The sequence below is a fragment of the Enoplosus armatus genome, chromosome 9 (assembly GCF_043641665.1).
Source record: "Enoplosus armatus isolate fEnoArm2 chromosome 9, fEnoArm2.hap1, whole genome shotgun sequence".
In the NCBI taxonomy this organism is placed as follows: Eukaryota; Metazoa; Chordata; class Actinopteri; order Centrarchiformes; family Enoplosidae; genus Enoplosus; species Enoplosus armatus.
Window position 1 is genome coordinate 9,514,571 of NC_092188.1, and position 20,586 is coordinate 9,535,156.

General features: G+C 42.8%; 2 protein-coding genes across 2 annotated transcripts; one reads left to right on the plus strand and one right to left on the minus strand.

Moving 5' to 3' along the window:
• Positions 1-640: 640 nt before the first annotated feature.
• pianp (PILR alpha associated neural protein) lies at positions 641-4,870 on the plus strand. The gene is made up of 4 exons (XM_070911815.1): positions 641-651; positions 851-1,254; positions 1,673-1,751; positions 4,720-4,870. The coding sequence occupies exons 1-4, from the start codon at positions 641-643 to the stop codon at positions 4,868-4,870; spliced, it is 645 nt and encodes a 214-aa protein (XP_070767916.1).
• Positions 4,871-8,451: 3,581 nt separating this feature from the next.
• Positions 8,452-19,545, minus strand: cops7a (COP9 constitutive photomorphogenic homolog subunit 7A). The gene is made up of 8 exons (XM_070911446.1): positions 19,495-19,545; positions 15,344-15,466; positions 13,474-13,549; positions 12,612-12,700; positions 11,588-11,790; positions 11,382-11,487; positions 10,416-10,585; positions 8,452-9,074 (listed from the first exon to the last, which is right to left on the minus strand). The coding sequence occupies exons 2-8, from the start codon at positions 15,464-15,466 to the stop codon at positions 9,035-9,037; spliced, it is 807 nt and encodes a 268-aa protein (XP_070767547.1). The 5' UTR covers positions 19,495-19,545; the 3' UTR covers positions 8,452-9,034.
• Between the last annotated feature and the right edge of the window lie 1,041 nt (positions 19,546-20,586).

The window sequence follows — 20,586 nt, forward strand, 5'->3', positions numbered from 1 at the left end:
CTCTCTTGCTCTCTGTATCTCACCCCTTTCTCTCCGTCTCCCTCGCTCATTCCCTCTCTCCACTGCCAGAGGTAGGCATGATAACTGATATGTGTCGTGTGTGTGTGTGTGTGTGTGTGTCCGTCTCTCGGTGTGCTCGTGTGTCTCTAAGTGACATTTCTGTGGCATTTAGGCAGCAGTTGTTGGATGGGAAGTTACCTCTCTGTGCTCAAAGTGCCATATAGAGTATTGGCTCCGTGCATGACGCCTCTAATGATGATTAATGAGCTGTGCTCAGGTGTGAGTGCTGTAAACGTGTGTGACAGAGCAGAACACACAATGAGTGTGTACTTCTTGGTGTTTTTGAATGCAGATGTGGATTCTGTATGAACATGTGGCGCATAATTGAGCGTTAAATTTAAAAGCCCGGGGGAGTCTGTGTATGTTTTCTTTTTTTTAAAAGTGACAGAGTTGGCTTTCTGCCAATCCTCTTGCTGCTTTCTATGTTAACATGTTTTCTTTATCTGGCAACATGAAAGAAGAAGAAAAAGCTGGACCCTCCCCCTTTCTCTCCCTCTCTCTATCCCTCTCTTGCCCCTCTGTCCTGTCTTACAGAGAGAGATGAGCGGAGGAGCGGAGTCTCAGTGAACACAGCGAAGCGATGGAGAGATGGTAAGATGGATAGTATCTGAGGTGAAGGAGGGATGTATGGGGTGCAGATGCATAAAATGTCATTCTGAGTGATGGCTGGCGTGGGAATCAATGTCTGAGATGATGAGGTCGAGCAGGGCGCCGGTAGACAATACATTTCTCAGATAACTTCTCTGTCACTCCACCACCTCTCATGCTTTCTCCTCCACTTCTCTTCCAGCTCTCCTGTCGCACGACTGACTACCCTTCGCTGCCTCATTTCCCTCCTCCTGGTGACACAGCCCTCCACCTGTAACCGTGACGACAGTGAGGGCGAGGAGCAGGTGGACGCCCTGTCGGTCCAGCTGTCCGTCACCGCCCAGGTCACACCCACCCCTCTGTGGGCGGTGGTCTGGGGTCCCACGCAGCCTCTGGAGGATGAGACCTACCACTTCATCTCCAGCCAGGAAACTGACCCCCTGCACAAGCATGGGAACCAGCCGGAGGCCAGCACCGCCACGTCCAAGGACTGGCCTCATCCTGACGCAAGCATGCAGCCCCAAGAGGAGGCATCTAGGGAATCTAGGGGCAAGGAGGGAGTGGAGGACGGAGGGACGGAGGCGGAGGAGACGGAGCCTGAGGAAGGTGGGCATCCGGAGATGCACATGAAGGATTTCTAAATAAAGGTGGCCACGAGCCGCAGTCCATGTGAACACACACACATGCCACAGGTCCTCCAGGGAATTAGCTGTCACCAGGGTGAAGGCTGACACCGCGCTGTGTGCAGCCGGCTGTGTCTGTGGCGGGGAATGCCTAATAAAGTTCTCATCACTCACAGGGAGGAATTGGCCGCTGTCAAACTGCAAGATACAGAGAAGACGTCATCGGATTAGTGTTGTAGTCGGAGGCCAGCGTCTTGCACATCCAATTTCATGTTTCAGCTGGCTTCATTGATTTCTTCTTTTGTTCTGGATACAATTATACATGGTCATGGTCTGAGATTAGTAACTGCATGAGTATGTGTGTGTGTGTGCGCGTGTGTGTGTGTTTGTGTGTGTTACAGTGGACCCTCAGTTCTACGTCACCGTGACCATCTCCTCGCTCCTCATCCTGATGGCAGTCATCGTTACAGCCAAACTCTGGTAGGAACCCAAACTGACCTCCAAAATCTTGTTTGTGTCTGTGTGTGTGGCCACACAAATATAAAGTGGGCTGAATAAGAGTTAATGATCAGCAAACTTTCTTACAATCTGTATGAGCTGGACACCTGTCTCACAGCAGGAGAGCAATACTGGTTCCCCTGATTAAGTAAAGGTTGTGGATTAGACAGTTTCTCATTTTAAGAACACACAGCGAGGTGCAGGCCGGTGTGAGCGTCAATACAAGATGCCTCCCTTAATATGGTGGCGTTTTGGATTTCTAAATTGGGCCCTTTAAGACTGAGAAGGTCAAATGAGGCACTTGATCAGAAACCCTTTTGTAGGCCTCCTGGATTACATTTGTTCTGAAATTTTTGTTTGTTTTCTTTAAGAAAAATGAAAGTGAAGAAGAGTCACCGGTAGACATAGCAAAGTTTTAAGTGGTAAAATATGTTGGGAACCACTGACTTAGAAATGAGTCAGGACTGTCCATAAGTGTTAAGAGATTGGAGTATACTGTGTTTTGAAAAATGGGGCTGAAACCATTGGGCCAGATGTGTTGTGATTAATGAAGAGGCCAGATGTGTGGGTTTCAGCGAAGATGGAACCTTGACAGTTACAGATGTGTTTGCATGTGCATGTGCGTCTGTCTGTCTTGTCTGTGTGCCCATTGTTGTACATGATTACGTAATGTGTCTACGTATTCCCCCCCTAACGTGAGAGCTGCGTAGTTGTTAATGACTTCATGAACAACACTCGTGTTCCTGAAAGTCACAGTTGGCACATGTGTCATTTAGTGCCATTAGAGTTGTAATGATTAAACACTCGCTATAACCGTTAGGATGGGGTGGGAAGCGAAAACAGATCTGTTGCCTGACAGGCTTGAGCAATAACACGGCCTCACTGGTGTCAATGTGCTTCAACAGCCCACCGGCCATTAAACCTCTCAGAGCATGTAAACACAGGGGTGGGGGGTTCTGGATATGTTACGTTTTCAGGCCTCGTAGCAAGTGCTCGCCGCACACATGGCCATTAGCTGGAAATGGGTGTGATGTAGTGGAACACTTCCACGCTTTGCTGATCAAACCAATAACACCTAGTTTATTTGGCCACTGGGACGCTTCTCTTCCTGCATCTCACCCTCTGCTTTTTCTTCTCTTCTTTATGTCAATCTCCCTGTTTTCCTCACCCGTTTATATGTTTACTCCCCTCCTCCTTGCTGTAATGCTCTCTTATCTGCTCATCTTACCCACATTTCTATTGTATCACAATTTTTCATTTCATTGCCTGAACCTGTATAATTTGTTCTCCTTCACATCCCTTTTTCATACTCTCTCTTAATCTCAGTTTTGCTCCCAGACTCCCACATTATCTCCCCTCGCTCTACTCTTTAACCCACCCTCCCTCCTCCCACTTGGGCCTCCTTCCCCTTTTGCCTCCCAGGGATTTTTTCTTTTTCTTTCCCTGAATACCTGTGTTCCCCCTCATCCTTCGGGTTCTTTTCGCTTACTTCCAGTTATCGTCATTGCCTTGCTCTAACGCTGCCTGTCTTTGCACAGCTGGTACTTCTCTTATCTCCCTCACCAGTCTCCTATCTCTCCAAGCGCCGCCGGTCCGGCTGTAGATCCACAGATAATCCTCCAGCTTGCCGTGAGCTGATACACGATAAACCCCCTTTTTCTCTCTGTTCCTGAGACTGGCCTTCGCTGTTATTTCGATAACTTACTTCACCGGCCCCCGTTGTGGAGGAAAACCCATGCTGCTGGTGGATCCAAAGTGACCTCACAAAAGTGAGAGTTGCAGGGATTCAGACTGGAGACATGGCAGCAGCCCCTCTCTATAGACTGGCTCGTGCTTCAGTGTCATAAATGTGTAAATACCGCCATGTGTTAGATGGAGAAAGTGCCGCGGAATGAACGGGAGGGGGGTACAGATGGACTGAAATGATAGCCTATAGTGGAAATTGGCCACCGTCCAGTTCATTATGATTATAGAAGAGCGGCATATGTGCTCAGTGATTTTCCCAGCCCTAAAATCGTCAGTGTGGCTAATGTCATCAAGTGTGACGGTGTTTGTGTGTAAGTGTGTGTGTGTGTGTGTGTGTGTGTGTGTGTGTGTGCGTATAGAGGGAGAGGGTAGTCAGCCAGAAGAGGACAGGTGTTACTGAGGCAAGATGAGGGTGCAGGATGGCTTTTATGGCTGCAAGAACAGCTTTGTTGTGCGTCTAAGTATTCTTAAGAGCCTGTACCTGTGACTCTCGACTGCGCCTTCACCCCAACTCACTCTCCTTTACGGAGGTAATGGCACGCCACCTCAGTGATGTGTCACCCCTCTGTCCATTCCTTCCCACCTCACCCCCTTTCTGCCTCCCTCCCTCAGTCATCCCACAGTGCCTGTCTCCTTCCCCATTTCTCGCTCTGCCTCCCTCTCCCCTCTGACAGCGTTTTAATGAGTCCGATGAGTGCACTAATTCTCTCTCACAGTGGCAGTGTAATGTGTTCGCTGATGCTAAATGGCTCGGCTGTTCTTGATGCTCTCTGACTTTGTTTCTCTGTCTCTCCCCCCTCTGTCTTTTCTCTTCTGTTCACTCTGCTGTTTTTCCATATCTGTTTCTCTGTCTATCTCTCTTAATTTCAATCTCACCCTCAACCACTTCCTGTTCTCTGTCTGTCTCTCTAACCTTCTTTTACTGTTATCTCTGAAACTCCAACTTTCTTTGTGTCCTTTCATCTCTGTTTCTATTCCTGTCCTGTCTTCTTCTTTGTCTCTTTTTTTCCTTAATTCCCATCTTTATCTTTCTCCGTCTGCATCTTTCTTTTTCCTCGGCTGTTTCCCCTTCCACCAACCCCCTTTTTGTCTTTTCTTTCTTCCTGTCTTTCCACACATCTCCCCCTCTTTCTCTCTCTCTCTCTCTCTCTCTCTCTCTCTCTCTCTCTCTCCATCTATTTGTGCCACTATCCTTCTCTCCCAGTTACGATCACAGCTGTTCCCAGCATCCGCCCCCGCTTTCCCGTGGCGTGGCTCCCCCCCTCTCCCTCGCGCTCCCTCGTTCCCTCGCTTCGGAGGACAGCCGGCAGACGTTGCACAGCACCTCCTCCTCCTTCACCGACAGGGAGAGGTAATGAGTCGCCTCACCAGCTCTGCACAGTCTGAGTGTGTGTGTGTGTCTAAGTCTATGAGTCTGATGTGCATGCGTGAGTCTCCATGCACCTCTGGATTCAACTTTGCTTCTTTGTGTGTGTGTGTGAGTGTGTGAAGCAGCCTGATTTCCTCTTGTGCGTGCATTGTAAGGATGTACATGGAGTATAATTGGACAGTAGTGCTATTCTCTGTGGAGTATTCAGGGCTGGAGTGTTGGTGCTGCTGCTGTAAGATGTATCAGTGTTTTAAACTCCCTCTCCAGATGAGTCATCATGGGCCTGTGAAAAGGCGCCCAGCCGCCGTCCATGAAATAACGCTTTTATTTGAGGGTATTTAAAGTTAATCTCAATCAGGATAATTATAGTGCTGTACTCCAGTGCTCCCTCTCACTTCCTCCCCCCCATCAGCTTTTCCTCCACCTTCCTCCTCTTCCTCCTTCTCTTCCGTCTCTTCCCCCCGCCGCCCTCTCAGTCCCCTGTGATGCAGCTTTCCGTTTGCGTGTAAACCTCTTTTCCAGCTTCAGGCCTCTCTGCTCCACTTCTCCTCTCTTCTTCTGTCTTTCCTCCCATCATCAGGGCTCCCAAGCTTCCCACAACCCTCCCCTCCTCCTCCTCCTTTTTTCTCTCTCACTCTTCTTCTCTGTGTCTTTTGCTGTGTCAGGATCCCAGTTGTGAACCTCTGAGGTGACTGTTTTTCCATATGGTAAACATTTCTACGGGGGCCCGAGGAGGAACATCAACGCGACCAGAGGGTGTGCCCGCAGCGCCGTTTTATTTTCTCTGAAACTGTGAAATGAATTCAGGGATCCCAGGTACCCAGCCGTCACAAACCTCCTCGGCTCCCCTGAGGTCTAAAAAACCCAAACTCATCTCCCCGCTGCTCCCTCCTTCCTTCCGTCCTTCCTCTGTGCTCGGTGCAAATTTCTTTTATGTGGCTCTGCGTCACTGTAACCTGCTCCCTGTTTTCCATCCCCTGTATGGCCCAGAGCTCTGCCAAGCTACCCAACCACTCTGCGCTTCGACCTGCCATGACTAATTCACAAACAAGCAGTTTAACAGCCGTGCAACGTCCCATTACTCCTGAAATGCCCTACCTGTGCTTCCACAACTGTTTCCCGTGATCCAGCTGCACATGAGAAGCTGTTCAGTATTAATTCTAATCCAGCAGATTGTTCTTTCATGACATTACGCACAAATTCAGTTCAGTCTAGCAGGCTTGTACCTGGTTTGTAAATGGTTAAAAAGCCATTCTCAGCATCTCCAAACACTGAACGGGGTATTTCACAAAGCTGTTTGGCACGGCTGTAGCCAACAGGCAATGTGTTTAACATGTCACGCTCCAAAAACTGCTGTTTATTCCCCGCTTTGGGTGCCTGAAATGCAAATAGTGTGGCTTTTTTCCTCTGCAGTATGTAGAGTTTTGTTTCAGTTTTTCCTCATGATTTGTTCTCTTAATTATCTGGCTGACGTTCACCTCTTTGTTGAGCCTTTGTGAGCACCCTTTGTTCCTGCTGGACTGTGCAGAGGTGTGTTAAGCACAGAGTGGTGGAGATAAAATATTCAGAACAGGGATGGATAGAAGAGGCATTCCCGTTGAAAATCAATGATCCCCAAAGGTTTTGGATGGTGCACAACAAAGACAGATTTATGTCGTCATGGAAATGAGCATCTGTGTACTGTACGCGTGATCAAAGGACTGATGTTGCCACAACAAGGAATTTGTTTCCACCTGACAGCCAAGTATCTCAATCTGGAAAACAAAACCACCATCATTCCCCTTCATATCACTATCAAGCCACTGTATATCAGCTGTCTTAGGTGCTCCAAAGTAAAGTAGCACATCAAGGAGCATCATTTCTGTCTCTCCAATGAATCTGCATGTATACAGTACGAAAACCTGTGAGAGTTGCTTCAAATCTATTATTTATAAATGTCTATTTTATCTATCAGTGAGTGATATCTTACAGAACCTTTCAAAGCCAAATGTCAGTTTGTGTTTGGCAACTTTTCTAAGCAGCTTTGAGACATGAACCCCCCACTTACACACATTTCCACTACAGACATAGTGCTGGTGGCATCATGCGTGGCTCGTGCAATCCTCCAGATGTCCAGTCTTGTGATTTTTAGTAGCATTCCTGTAGAAATGTGGTCTTTCTGTACCATGGAAGTTAAATAATAAAGACTCAACACTGGCGTTTTAGCTTTGTGTCTATCTGTTTATTTTTGTGCATGTTGAATGAATTCCCCAGGGAGCCGTGCGATCTGCAATGCTTTACGCGAAGGACAAAGCTTACACCGTGCATTTTAATACCTACCCCTGTATCCTAATCTTTTTCTCCCTGAAGTGAACATTTAGTCCACCGCCTTGCATTGATTTTGAACCGCGGGCTCTGCATAAAAAAGTCCTGCATGTGCCAATCATGTTTTTACCAGATAGGAACAGCTAAAAAGGAAGAATAAGGCGGCTGCTTGTGTGTGAAGCTTTTCCTTATCTCCTCACCTCATATGGATTCCTCTCGCTTCAGAAAGATTAACAGGATGCTAAGCAAGAATTTCCTCTGTGTACAGTTTTTCAAACAAATGTCAATAAAATCAGGGCGTGCTTGAGAGGAGAAATGCCACCCGAGTGTATTGCGATTCTTCACCAGTCTGCTGCACAGCAAGTGTTTCCATCTCCTCTGGGCATTTTACTGATCAATTAAAGTAATTGATTGGCTTTGTTCCACTCGGAAGTTTTAATGACCGTCTAGTTATGAGATATACGCTGCAGCACTCTGTGACCACGGTGGCCAAACTACAAACACTAATGCAGAAGTTAGGTGTGAACTCGCTCACATACTCACACCTATACTAAAAACAAACATGACTCACCTGCCACCAAATTAATTCACTGACAAACACTTTGAGAGGTGTACAGCTGTTAGAATTCACAGCTCCAGTCTGGTAAAAACTTTGAACCAATGAAGCTCAATCACACCGACTGAAATTAACACAACTATTTATAGAGGTGGGAGGGATGTTGGGGGGAGGGAGGGGGTGGTGGAGAAAGATGCAGGGTTAAATGAAACAGGATCATAATTTCCCTGTCTATTTCCCTCTCACTATTGCTGCTGGTCAGCTAATTGCCACCATTAATGTCATGCAGGATGAAGAGCGGAGAATTTAGACAGAACAGAATCAAAAGAGTGAGAGACGGACAGGGCGGGCATGACGAAGGCAATTTTGAATGCGTGATGGAGGTACAAGAGAGGGTGGCAGGCAATTTCAACAGGCAATTTTGACATTGAAATAGAAGCTCTGGGCAAAACATACGCATATGAAATATGAATGCACTTGGTGTGCGCGTGTGTATGGATGTGTGTGTAGCCATGCTGGTTGCGCACAGGGGAAGCCTCGGCTCTATAATACATTAGACTCTATGGGGACATGCCCTAATTAATGGCTTGACCTCCTAACGGGTAGCCCCCTTCTGCGAGTTAACATTTAGCTGTGCACCCTCCAGAGATGCACTTTGAAGTGCATTTAATAAAAGAAGTGACAGTGACATTAATGAGACAGTCAGGATGAGTACAGGGCTTCGTTTTATTTCCCGACAATTTATATTCTGATTTTATACATGTCCCCACTCTGCAGAGAGAAAAAAAAATACAAAGCAACATAGAATTAATCTAAACCAAAAGAACATTTTTAAACCAACAGAGATACACACATACGCGTCAAATACACTCATCATGTTTCTGTTCAAAGGCAACTGACTCCTGCTGCAGACTGTCTCGATGTGTTACGAGTGCTGTGTGTGTGTGTGTGTGTGTGTGTATGTGTGTGTGTGTGTGTGTGTGTGTGTGTGTGTGTATATACACTGACAGTCCGCCTGTTAGGCTATTAACAATTGCAAGAATGGATGTCACACCTGTCATTTCCATCAGCCAGTGTGTGTTTCTGAATCCGTCAAGGTGAGATTTGGTGACAAGAAAAGTTCCCATGAAGCTTCCTGATTTTACTGTGGCAAGTGTAAGTGACAAGGGTGTCCGTGAACATTGGTCACATTGTTTAATGTATCCATTTGTCCGTCAACACATCCATGTGTCCGTTAATCTGTGAGAGTGTCCATCAGTGCCGCCGTCTCCACATCTCAGTCTCTTGTCTTCAGTTGGACTTGGACCAGATCTTCCCACTGCCGCGCAGCCTGAGTGAGAAACAGCCAGTAAGAAACACTGCATTGGCACTTTGTTTGGGATTTATCAAAATAATGCATGTTTACTTTCCACTTGCACTACTAAACCAGCACATTACTGATGCAACCTGGGTGCAAATGTGTCATTGTATTAAAATATCTAATATCTGTGTTTAGTATTTTTGCATTGAAATTGATCTCAGTGGATTTTCTATTTCGGCAAATTAAAAAGAATTATTGCAAAGAACCTATTTCTAATAATAACTGCTGCACAATCAGTCCCATCCTTTAAATAGCTTTATGAAGAAATGTGTCAAAACGCATTTTAATTTGAGGATTGAGGTTAAGCTATCATTAATTTGGATTTCAAAACAGTAAGTGGATCTTCACTTGAATGAAGTGCAGTGCTGAGAGATGAAAATTATAGTGCTCTATGCTTCATCAAAATGTGACAGGCAGCCAGAAAATAATCACTGCTTTCTGTTCAGCAGCAACAACATAAACAGCAGACGGGCAAAGCACCTCGTCTGATCACTGGAGGGGGAAACGGTTCTTTCAGGAGGAGAGCACGTGGGGCATTTGTATATCCAGTGACATTTTGCAATCCAGGACAGATGTGAAATTAGCCATCGGTAATTGGGCCGGATGGAAGCAAAGCAGGGAGAGAAAAAAAAGTCCCTGATAGCAGGGTTAGAACACCGCTGCAAAACACTGATGTGCATCTGATAATAAAGCTACTTCATGCAGACACATGCACACGCTCACACACAGGCAAACCACTTACACCAGCAGCTGGCTTTTTAATGTTTATTGAAAAAATGGAAACATAGCGGTTCTCTGTTGAATTAACTTTGCTCTCTCCAAGAACATTGGACTAATGGCTTTAATTTAGTGTTTGAAGAAGAGTCTTTATAGAGCTGCGGTTATAACTAGGTAAATTCGTATTTATAAACCACCTTTCAAAAACCACAGTTAAAGTGCTTTACAGAACAAAAGAGAAGCGGCAATGAAAGAAAGTTAATGGAAAAAACCTCCACATTGTTTCAATTTTGTGAGGTATAGCACTTCCTGCTTGAAAGAAAACACTTGATTTGAGAGAACAATTTTGAATAAAACATAATTTCCATAAAATATTCTACATGGCCAAACATATTTTATGTATTCAATTTATGAAATATTTGGCCATGCTTTCGAAAAATGAATGCAATTTCCATGCAAACAAAAAAAAGCCATAACATCCAAGACGCTCAGAGAACTTAATTCATGTGGACAGTATTTGTCTGCCTCCCTGTGTGTAGCCACATATCTCCATATAACCACAGTAAATACAAAAGGCGATGCCACAATACTCACCCTTTCACCTTTGAACTTTTTTTGCCTGGCTGTCGTGGTTCCTGAGAGGAGGCGGGGTCTCGTGGCTCTGCAGGCTGGTCTGCGTCCTGATTGGAGGCGGCTCCAGCAGGGGCGGGGCCTGACGACGGAGAGGCGGCGCTGGCCTTTAACGTTTTCTGTAGGTTTGACACCTGAGGGAAAAGTAGAGATTAAGAATTAAAGATTAAAGAGAAGGGATGAGTCAAAGGATGGGCTTGCAATTGTTCAAATCTGTCTCAAAATAATAGTCAGGTCCCCACATGACCATTGAAACAGGTTTTGTTTGCTGTAATTCTTCCCACTGGCCATTCAGAGATCCCTTCGTAATGCGATTTCATTGTAAGTGATGGTGGACAAAATCCACAGTTTCTCTGTTCTGTGTAAAAATGTATTGAAGCTAATTTGAGGCTTCAGCAGTCTGAGTTAGTCAAAGAAAGTGGGTATCTCCTAAGGTTACAGTCCATTTAGTACAAATTTCCCTCTTTGTGTTTCCACAGATAATGTTTCCTTGCTGCATTTGAAGGACAGTAACACAGAGACTGAGTTTCTTACTAAGAGGACTGTAACCTTGAATGTATTTTTGCACAGAACGAGGACTATGAATTTTGTCTCGTATCACTTACATGAGAAGCACTTTAGAAAGGGATCTCTTCACAGCCAATATGAACAGGAGGGCTGATTTTGCAGCAAGCAAAACCTGTTTCAATGTTGGCATATTGGCACCTAATGGTGATCCTATCCTTTAAAAGTTAGTGGTATGAACATGCTGCTGTATGGGTTTACCCCCAAACAAGATGCAAAAAATGGAAATATGCAGTCAGGGGGAAACTAAAATACCACAAGTAGCTGGAAGCATTGAATCAGAAATACAGAAGAGAGTCACATTTACTGGATTTTCTGGGGCGAAAGAGAACTGAGAACTGTAGGCAGAAGTGATGAGGGACTGACCTCTGTTTCCACTTGGACTTTGACCTTTAACTGGCTCTCTCTGTACTGGTTTGCCCTCGAAACCTGCTCTTCAATACCACACAGCACCGCCTCACACCCTGTACACCTGAGAGAGAGAAGACAGGTATGGAGTTGTGAGTTAGGAAAACACATAATTGAGACATAAATCTCAAGCGTGTGCACAGACACAAAGAGGTGAAACCGACCACTCCTGCAGCGTGTTGATTATGTTTGGGAGCTCGTTGGGGCCAAGGTCACGACCCACGCTGCAGTCCACCTCCACCTGCTGGTTCCTCTGGTCCAGTTTGCCCTGGATGATGTCACAGTAAACGGCATCGATCAGCAGGTCCTCCAGCTCCCTCACATTCTTCAGCTCGAGCTGCTGCAGGAGCAGCGAGTATGGCAGGCACTGAGGGGGGAAAAAAGACATGGCGAGACTTTAATCCTCATATTCTCTTTTTTTTTAACCAAAGTATACAGGCCGATAATTTGATTCCACTTTTAACGGTTTGATGGAAAATGACAAAAAAAAAAATGTTACAGTGAAATTGCCCATTTGTCTAAATGTCACTGCCAGAGGAAGATGAAAGGAAAGTTTGGACAATTTAACAGTCCTCCACTGGGCAATTAGAGAGTTCAAGCCTACATGCGGGGAAAGCAGTGACATATTAAAGAGACAAACAGGGGCAGGAGTGAAAGGAGCAATGGTAAGGGGAGATTATGTAAAAAGAAAAAGAAAGAAAGAAAGAAGGACAGAGCTGGTGAGAATAATGAATCAATTATTTATCAGGAGCAGAGAAAGAAAAGGGCATAAGGACAGGTGCAGCATGGTTTCAAGGTGCAAATGAAAGATGCCGTTAAAAAAAAGAACATTTAATACTTTATCATGGAGAGAGGGGTAATAAGTCTGAAATGACACGAGTGGTGCTGGTAACTTTTTCTTGAGACTGAAAGGCCTGTCTGTTGCTGTAATTCTAATTTAGATGATATAAAAACAACCACAAGCTTATATATCAGCCAACCTCAAATGAGCTTTTTGAAACATTTGGAAAATGTGTCTGCACAAAATAGCAAAGCCATCTTTAAAAGCGTTGTTAATACATCATTAATATCTCACTTTATGAATCCTACAGCAATACGATGGCTGCGGAAATTAGATTTTAGGTTCTATTTTTGAGACAAATACAACATTACAGTTCATCTGCATAAGAGAAGAGAATGAACCCGTACCTTGAGGTTGGATGCCAGGCTGATGATGGACAGATGGCGGAGTTTGTTTCTCTGTGCGGGAGTCAACTCTGGAAGAGAGGCTGCTCTCTCTACAGCCGCAGACAAGAACATCAAGTTAAAAAAAGAGACACAATGGGAAGAATATACCAGAGCAGTGTGTAAGTGTCACTCTGCTGAGGGTCAAACAGCCACACATAATCGAGGCACTACTTATTACTTTGAAGTATAATGTTACACAAAGACACGTAGGTGAGTGTGGAGCTGTTTAAGCAGTCAGAGAACCGAGTCGGGAGGAAGTCGGGAGGAAGTTGGTCTACAGCGACTGTGTCTCCTGCTGTCATGCTCCCCTGGTGACGGGACTCACACCCTCTGAGACAGCAGCCCTGACAGCTCCTCTGAGGGCTCCACTACACAGCTCTATGAAAGTAAATGTGCTCCCTGTCGGCGTGACTCAAAAGGGAAGGGAAAAAATAAAGTAGGCTAGATTCTTTTTCCAGGCTATTGGTTGATATTCAGCATAAAATTAGACATAATTAACATTCCACTTCTTGTTGAAGCTTCCCACTGCATTACACAGACAGCAAATTAAGTCACAAAAGATTAGTTTATTGTCCATTTGTGCCAGTACTGCTGCGACACAGACAATCATCAGCCAATCAGAACACTTGATGAAAAGTTGCCCAAACTGATAAAAAGCACTCCAGTAATTTTATCTGTGAATAACCTGCCTGCAGCGTCTCAGGTGAGGGTGTTTCAGCCTCTGTGTCAAGGTGCCTGCCTTGCAGCAAAGAAATACAGCTCATAATAAAAGAGTTGCAGGGCTGCCCTATTACTTATTTACACTGTGCTGCCACTGCAATACCTTTGTAGTCGCAGTAGGTTCCATAGGCAAAGAGGTTCAGGAGCTGGTACACCGGTGCATGAGGGCCATTCTCCAGCTGTGGTTCAGAGGGAAGATGAGGGGAAAGAGAAAATGATGTGGCAGAACACAGAAGTAATGAGACTCTCTACATTAAAACCTGTGCGACTGCATTTTATCTATGCACATGCAACAAAGAGGGAGACCACATGAAGACCTGACTACTTATTTTCGGACTGGATTAATCTGAGAACGGTTGCATTCACACCTGGCATCAAAATCGGTCTCCTTTCTGGTCAGACTTCATCGCTGATCAATACTCAGAGTGAATCACTTCCACAGTGTTTCCTTATGGCTGACTCGAAGCTGTCAGCTGAAATTTTGCAAAATTTTATATTGTAATGTAACTGTTCTACCATATGGACTCTTATAATGTGTCAAACTGCTTTACCTGTTACAGTAAACACCTGGGGGGGATACCTACTAAGTTTAGCAAAATTACAAGTATGGGTGCAAAGGTTTGCGTCACTGTAAATTTTCCATTTAGATGTAAATGAGCCCAACAGATCATCTGGTTTCTATTAATGCCGCGCTGATTTGATGAATGTTGCGCACGTATGGAAAGCAGTGAAGAGAACAAGAAAAAGTTATCTGCAGTTGAGCCACAAATATTGTTTGAAAAGAAGATACTTGGAAATATTAACGTTTATTAATCCCCCAAGAAGACTCTCTATGTGAGGGAATATTACAAATAGCCCAATGTTGTGGGAGACTTTTGAAAAAACTTTAAAACTCCTCTGACAAGATCACTGCTGTACACAGATAAAAATAATATAACAGGCCTACTTGTATTACTGGCTGTTTCATTCATATTCCACTGGACTGGACCTGCTATGAGTCATTAAAAGTCAGGAAAACACATATTAAAGCAGAAAACCAGTGAGGGAAGCAGAGAGTTTACAGCTTTGTGTTATAATAACAGGCTGTGGCATTGTTGCTCTTTTGTCTACAAGATCATAACGCATCTTTTTAATTTGCTGTAATATTATTCACTGCGGTCAAGTCAAGGTGAAGTATTTTCATTGTCATAGCCGTTTCTCTGTATGTCTCTCTCACTCACTGTTTCGACCTGGCGAGTCTCTCTCCCTCTGTGTTTATCCAATAAAACAGTGCTGCTGATTTTACACCTACTTTTCTCAGACGCTAAATTTCGCAACGTCCTCTGTACGCGTTCTTCGGCAGTGCTGCTTGTCTTCCATTTTATCTGCGCAAAATCTGTGTGGTCTTTTAGTAAATGAGGAAAAATGCAAGCCGACTGTTTGGGGCATAAAAAGGGACACAAAGCCTTAGTAAATAGTTTCCAGGGTTTTCCTTAAATAATGGAACAATGTTGCTGCACAATCATCCTCTCTTACTACTGTAAGAGCAGCATTTCACCTCCAAAATAGGGTGTTAACTGCGTATTCTCATACAAGTTTAACGTACAACATATGCAATATGTCGGTAATGTACTTTTTTAAATGATAGCAGCATCACGCCCAGGAACTGTATATATAGATGTGTTGATTGGGAGGTGAGTTGTGACTTTGATTACATCACTGGTGCAGAAATGTGTACACATTTCCACTTCCATCGATAAACGTGGTCCAATCAGCTTAGGAAATACACTTGTGTTGATGCTACACAAACAGTGACAAACAATCAACCAAACCACATACAGAGTGTCAGTATGTGGTTTGGTTGATCAGATTCTCCATGTGTCTGGGATACATTAACACTCGTGATTAAGATGTTTTTTTTTCAAACCATGTCTGAAAAGGTCCCACAGGACACAAAAGGGTGAGGAAGATGAAGTGTGAGAGAGTGCGATTACCTCTCTGACATTAGGCAGCTCCAGGATGTCAGAGAAGACGTAGAGGCCTGGGGTCTCCAGAAGAGAGCTGACAGCCTGGGCCAGTGCTGAGCCTGACAGAGACAGGAGCTGCTCCACCTCCATCTGATACCAGGGGAACACAGGTCACAGAGAGAGCAGGTTAGACCAAAGTACTACAGAGTGACACATGAGAGCAGCAGTGTTATGTAGAAAATACAAGTATGGCACAAATCAAGGAAATAACATCTGCTACCACCCTGATTCCGCCATTTTATTATGGTGGCCACCGTGTCACAATCTTCCAGAAAAGTCTATTAATGAACACTCGGACTCCATAGCATGTAGGTTTCTTAGTCATGTCCCTCACAACATAGTCTAGCCACTTGTGCCCTGTCAAAGGACACAGAATTGAATGAACAATAATCCCTTTTCATTTAACATACAACAGCCAAGCACTATTGACCAAAGCACTTAACCCTCAAATTACCTGGAGAGCTACTCAGATAGAGAATGAGTAGCTGCACTAGGTAGAACCAACGCGGGAACAAGTGTAATGAATGCGAAGCAGGGCATGCATATTCATCAAAGCCCATTCCCTACATAGAGAGACGATGCAAATGCACTTTGGGCTGAGGGCAATACCACAATAATTACCCAAGCAGTGACAGGAATCTGCCTGTGCCTCCAGCAGATATTTAGTCTTCAGGAAGTGAATCCAGAAAATAAAACAATTAAAAAAAAGCATTCCCTGATGCAAAACCTCATGTCAACGTTTTCTGTACTTTGTTTTCTGTACTTTGTTTTCTGTACTTTGGCCTGATCTGGCTTTGTAATCCACAAGCTTTATAGTAAAAATTACCCACATGTAAAAAATAGCACGGACAGGATGTCAGTCTGATTCTACTTGTGTGTTCCTTCCAATTCAAAAGTGTCTTCACTGACAAACATCCCAATGTGAGGAGATGTCCCCTAGACTTTGATGGGATATTTTAAGATCTTAATCCCAGAAGACACATCGTAGGACACAAGAAAAGTTTAGACTTAAAGATACATGAAAAAATTATTGTAGTTGCATCAGGCTGGTTTTATTACCTGAGGCTGTTTCCTTAAATTAATGCAACAGAGAGTCTGGATACCCACTGCTGAGCTAAGACTAGTCTGACTGGTTCTTATTCATCTTATTCATCTCAGTGTTGTATCATCCTAAATCTTATACATTTAGATACACACATGCACCATATGTTGTCCCACTGGACCACCATCAAGGGCATCTAAAGAGCATATTCTCAGGCAAGCTGAACAGATGAGCTGGCATGTGTTGTAGCCAAACAAATTAACCTACACTGTTTCAGAAACAGCACCTCTTTTAATTTCAGGAATTTTTTAAAGTCAAATCAAGCTCTGAATGTGAGGGCTGGATTGGATTCATCTGTTTATTTCTATTAAATTTAAAAGGAGGACAGAACTGGCTGCATATCAGTGAGAGATGGCTGGAGGAATATGTGGACCTGCTCAGTATGCGAGATGCAGCTGTTCAGATACAGAGTACCTTGCTGACCACTGAGACATAAAAATATATGCAAAAAAGAGAAAAAAAAATACTAGCATTAATAATATAATACTGAAAATAACTAATAATAATTCAAAGGATCCCAAAGCGCAAAGGGACTCATAGTCACTTATTGTGATAAATTGTTTTGTCATGCAGTAATGACCTTAGATAATCACTACATTGTTGTTGCTATTCTCAATTAATTTAGCCTATTATTGTCATTATGTTTAATTGTGAATCATGCAGGCATAATGTCAACAAAAATCATTCGTATAAAGAATGCTATTCTTGTGCCAGTACCTTCTGTTCTCTTTTGTAAAAGGGACAACAGGCACCACAAACCCAATTCAAAACATTTTACATTTGTTTTGCTATTATTGCTTTACTGTTATTTGCACTGTTACGGCGAGCTTCAGATTCAGTTTAGAGTTAGAGAATCAAACTGAATAAAAGATTTCATAAAATAATAAAAAAGAACGAGGAAAACAATTTAAAATTGGATTTGGCAGCTGCAAGCTTCCACTGTTGTGTATCATACCCCAAACTCACTAAAGGAGCACTCACTTCAATAGACTCTCAACTCTTATAATAAGTGGTTCATCTATCTTTCCCATAATCCTTTCTTCAATCAAAATGGATCTTAAGATCACTGCAAACCACTTCTAAGACTTGTGATTTTTTTTTTTTTTTTTTTTAAATTAAGTGTTAACAGATATGCGGACAGATATGAGCCATTTTGCTGATGAGCAAGTCAACTTCAGATGGTTGGACCCTTAATAAAATTCTCTCTATACAAAAGAGAGAGAAAATCCTGATTCAACCTGATTTAAACTCATGGAGTACAGCCAAACATTGTTCGTACCCAAAAAAACATTATTAAAATTCTATTAAAGATCTCAAATTTTCAAAAAACACCAAAAATGTCAGGCTGAACTTTGGGGAAATGAATAGAAAATGATGCACAACAACATGGTGTCTTGAGTTTGAATGTTTTACCCAGTGTAAACATCATATAGCTTCAATGAAGAGTTTAAACACGCTGATACAGAAAATACAGTACATGTTCCTGTCAAACAGTTTGGGATAAGATGACTTTAATAACCTTAGCGCTACTTAAGGGAAAACAAGGGTTTAACAGCATGTGGGCAGTGGTGATAATATTATTGTAATGCCCCAGTCAAGTGAAAGCACTGTTACTTTAAAGATATAAAAGCTTAAAAACGTATGGGAGAAAAAGTAAAGCTCCTGGAAAATGTGCTAAGAGTATAAGTCACTTTTCTCCCTAATAATTAGAACATGACTATGTGATATAAAGTGTGTGTGTGTGTGTGCTATGACACAAAAGGATGTAAGTTCAAATTATATTATTCTAAGTATTAAGAATGGATAGACATTACTTTCATTTTTGATGAATCTGTCGATTTTCTTTGCAATTATTTGATAAATAATTCAGTACATAAGTAGTCAGTCAGAAAACTGTGAAAAATGCCATTGCAATTTCCCAGAGGTCAAAATGACGTCTTCAAATTATTTGTGTGGTCCAATCAACAATTTAAACCCCAAATAAATGAAATTAAAAATTACATAAAGCAGAGAAAAGCAGCACTCCCTCAGATAATCAGGAATTGTTTGACATTTTAGCATTATAAATGATTTAAACAATACATTTATCAACAGAACTGTTGTAACTTCTCTGTCCATCGACAGTTCAATTAATCCACTAATCATTTCAGCACTAATGGATATTACACAATAAGATACACAAACAATGTAGGATCAGATTTCTGCTGCTCACAATGGGGAGTAAACAACATTTTCACTTTGTAATAGTCGTGACTGCAAATGTCGTGAAATGCACTACTTCTCCCGAAAAATACTGCCTGAGCCAAGTAAACTTGCTGAAAGTGAAAAATACACTAAAGTCTACAAATGCACACACATTTCAGTAACGTACAGTAACTCCACTTCTACCCTTGCAGTGATACTCAGACAGAGACTTGTGTTGGTAGCGTTACATGCCACTGTCAGACACTCTCTCCTGTTGCAAGCGCTCACCTAGCTACATATTAAAATGATCAGAATTCAACCAAAACCCAAAGTGTTGTTTTAAGATACGTCACTGGTCATGTGAGGTGGCGATCAAGGAATAAGGTAGCTAACGTTAAGTAGTTAGGCTTGCTCAGCCAAACTTCCTGCCTCTGTATTAACGTTAACTGTACAACTAGCAGTTAAATCACCTGGCTAACATTAAAGCTAATGACCTTATCAGTCAACAGACATTAAAGCAAATTACAGATGAAGTGCTTAACGTACAAAACATGTACATCGTTTCAGGTACGAGGTTGTTTTTAGATTTGCAGTTGCCTTTAAAACGTGTGTTCGATATTATTCAAGCTCAATGTGTCATGCTAGCTCGGTTGCTCGCGGCTAACCAACCGCAGGGCTTCGCTTAACCGTTGACGCTAGGCCTCAGCTCATTTTAAGCCTTTCTGTTGATTTAAATCATACCGCTATACTGCGGAAATCACCGAGAAATAAGACATGCACGTAGATGTTTACGCAAAAGTGTTAAAATAAGGCTGTGTGTGTTCACATTTACCTTGTTGTGTTGGTTTCTAGCAGACAGCCTCTCTCTCGATTGTTCAGTTCCGCTGTCAGAACCAGAACACGTACGACAACAGAAGCAACGTAATCTTTGATTGGATAGTAAAGTGAAGTGGGCGGGTCAAGTGTAGCTGTCGATCAGCATCTGTATCAGGCGATTGGAGAGAACAGCGTCATCTAGCGAGGATCTTATTTATACCACCGGGAACAGTCCAGATCAATATGTTCTTCAGAAATAACTGGAGGTCAGGAGTGCCCAGTTAAATCTGAGGAGGTCACAAAACGATTAAAGGGAGGACTTTTATCTCTTTAATCCTTCAGATTAAACAATCCAAAATCACTTTTAGGTTGAACTCTCACAACTCATGTCTACACTGAGGTTGTTAGAAGAAACAAATGTTGGGAACCAATGTTTCTTTCAGTATATTAGGCTACAGTTACATTAATGACCAGACATCAACTGGTTAATGTGTCAGTAGGCTGTGCGGAAGTTTGTGTGTCATAGAGTGTAAAAAACAAAAAACTAGACTATATAAAAAAACGTTTTATTTGCATACATTGAAGTAGTACAGGGAAGCAACAAGGTTAATCTTAAAGGGAAAACAATCCGAAAATAAAACCTACAATGTTATCTCTGAAATAAATTGCTGCTCAGTTTTAAATTGTGAATTTGCCGAAATCTCTCCCAAAGATGAACAGCAGAGTCAGACAATAACTTTTAAAACACAGTTCATGGAATTCAACGTTGCAATATGAATTATTTTTCTAACATTCAAATAAAAGTCATCTGGATGAAACATCTCAACCTAATTTCAATAATAGGCTAATTCATTAATTGGAATCCTTGTATAAAATTAGAGCAATACTATAATGTATATTCTCTTAATGTAATGTTTTTCCTTTTAGATGAGTTACTTAAAAGCAGGTGTGCAGCAGTACAGTTCCTACATCATCGAACTTCCTGAAAGTACTCCTTACTTATATCCTCCAATAAGCGATGTCTCAACACAATGCACAGATTTTCAGCAACTAAACCTTACGTAAAAAAACAAAAACAATGTCTCCCGTGTACATGTTGTATGTCACA

Excerpts from the sequence above, each read along its gene's own strand:
- pianp (XM_070911815.1), top strand. Across the intron at positions 1,255-1,672 it reads GGAGACGGAGCCTGAGGAAG|TGGACCCTCAGTTCTACGTC; the intron begins GTGGGCATCCGG and ends TGTGTGTTACAG. Across the intron at positions 1,752-4,719 it reads ATCGTTACAGCCAAACTCTG|TTACGATCACAGCTGTTCCC; the intron begins GTAGGAACCCAA and ends CTTCTCTCCCAG.
- cops7a (XM_070911446.1), bottom strand. The coding sequence starts at position 15,466 with ATGGAGGTGGAGCAGCTCCTGTCTCTGTCAGGCTCAGCACTGGCCCAG. Across the intron at positions 13,550-15,343 it reads AGCTGCCTAATGTCAGAGAG|CTGGAGAATGGCCCTCATGC; the intron begins GTAATCGCACTC and ends TCTGAACCACAG. Across the intron at positions 10,586-11,381 it reads AAGTCCAAGTGGAAACAGAG|GTGTCAAACCTACAGAAAAC; the intron begins GTCAGTCCCTCA and ends CTTTTCCCTCAG.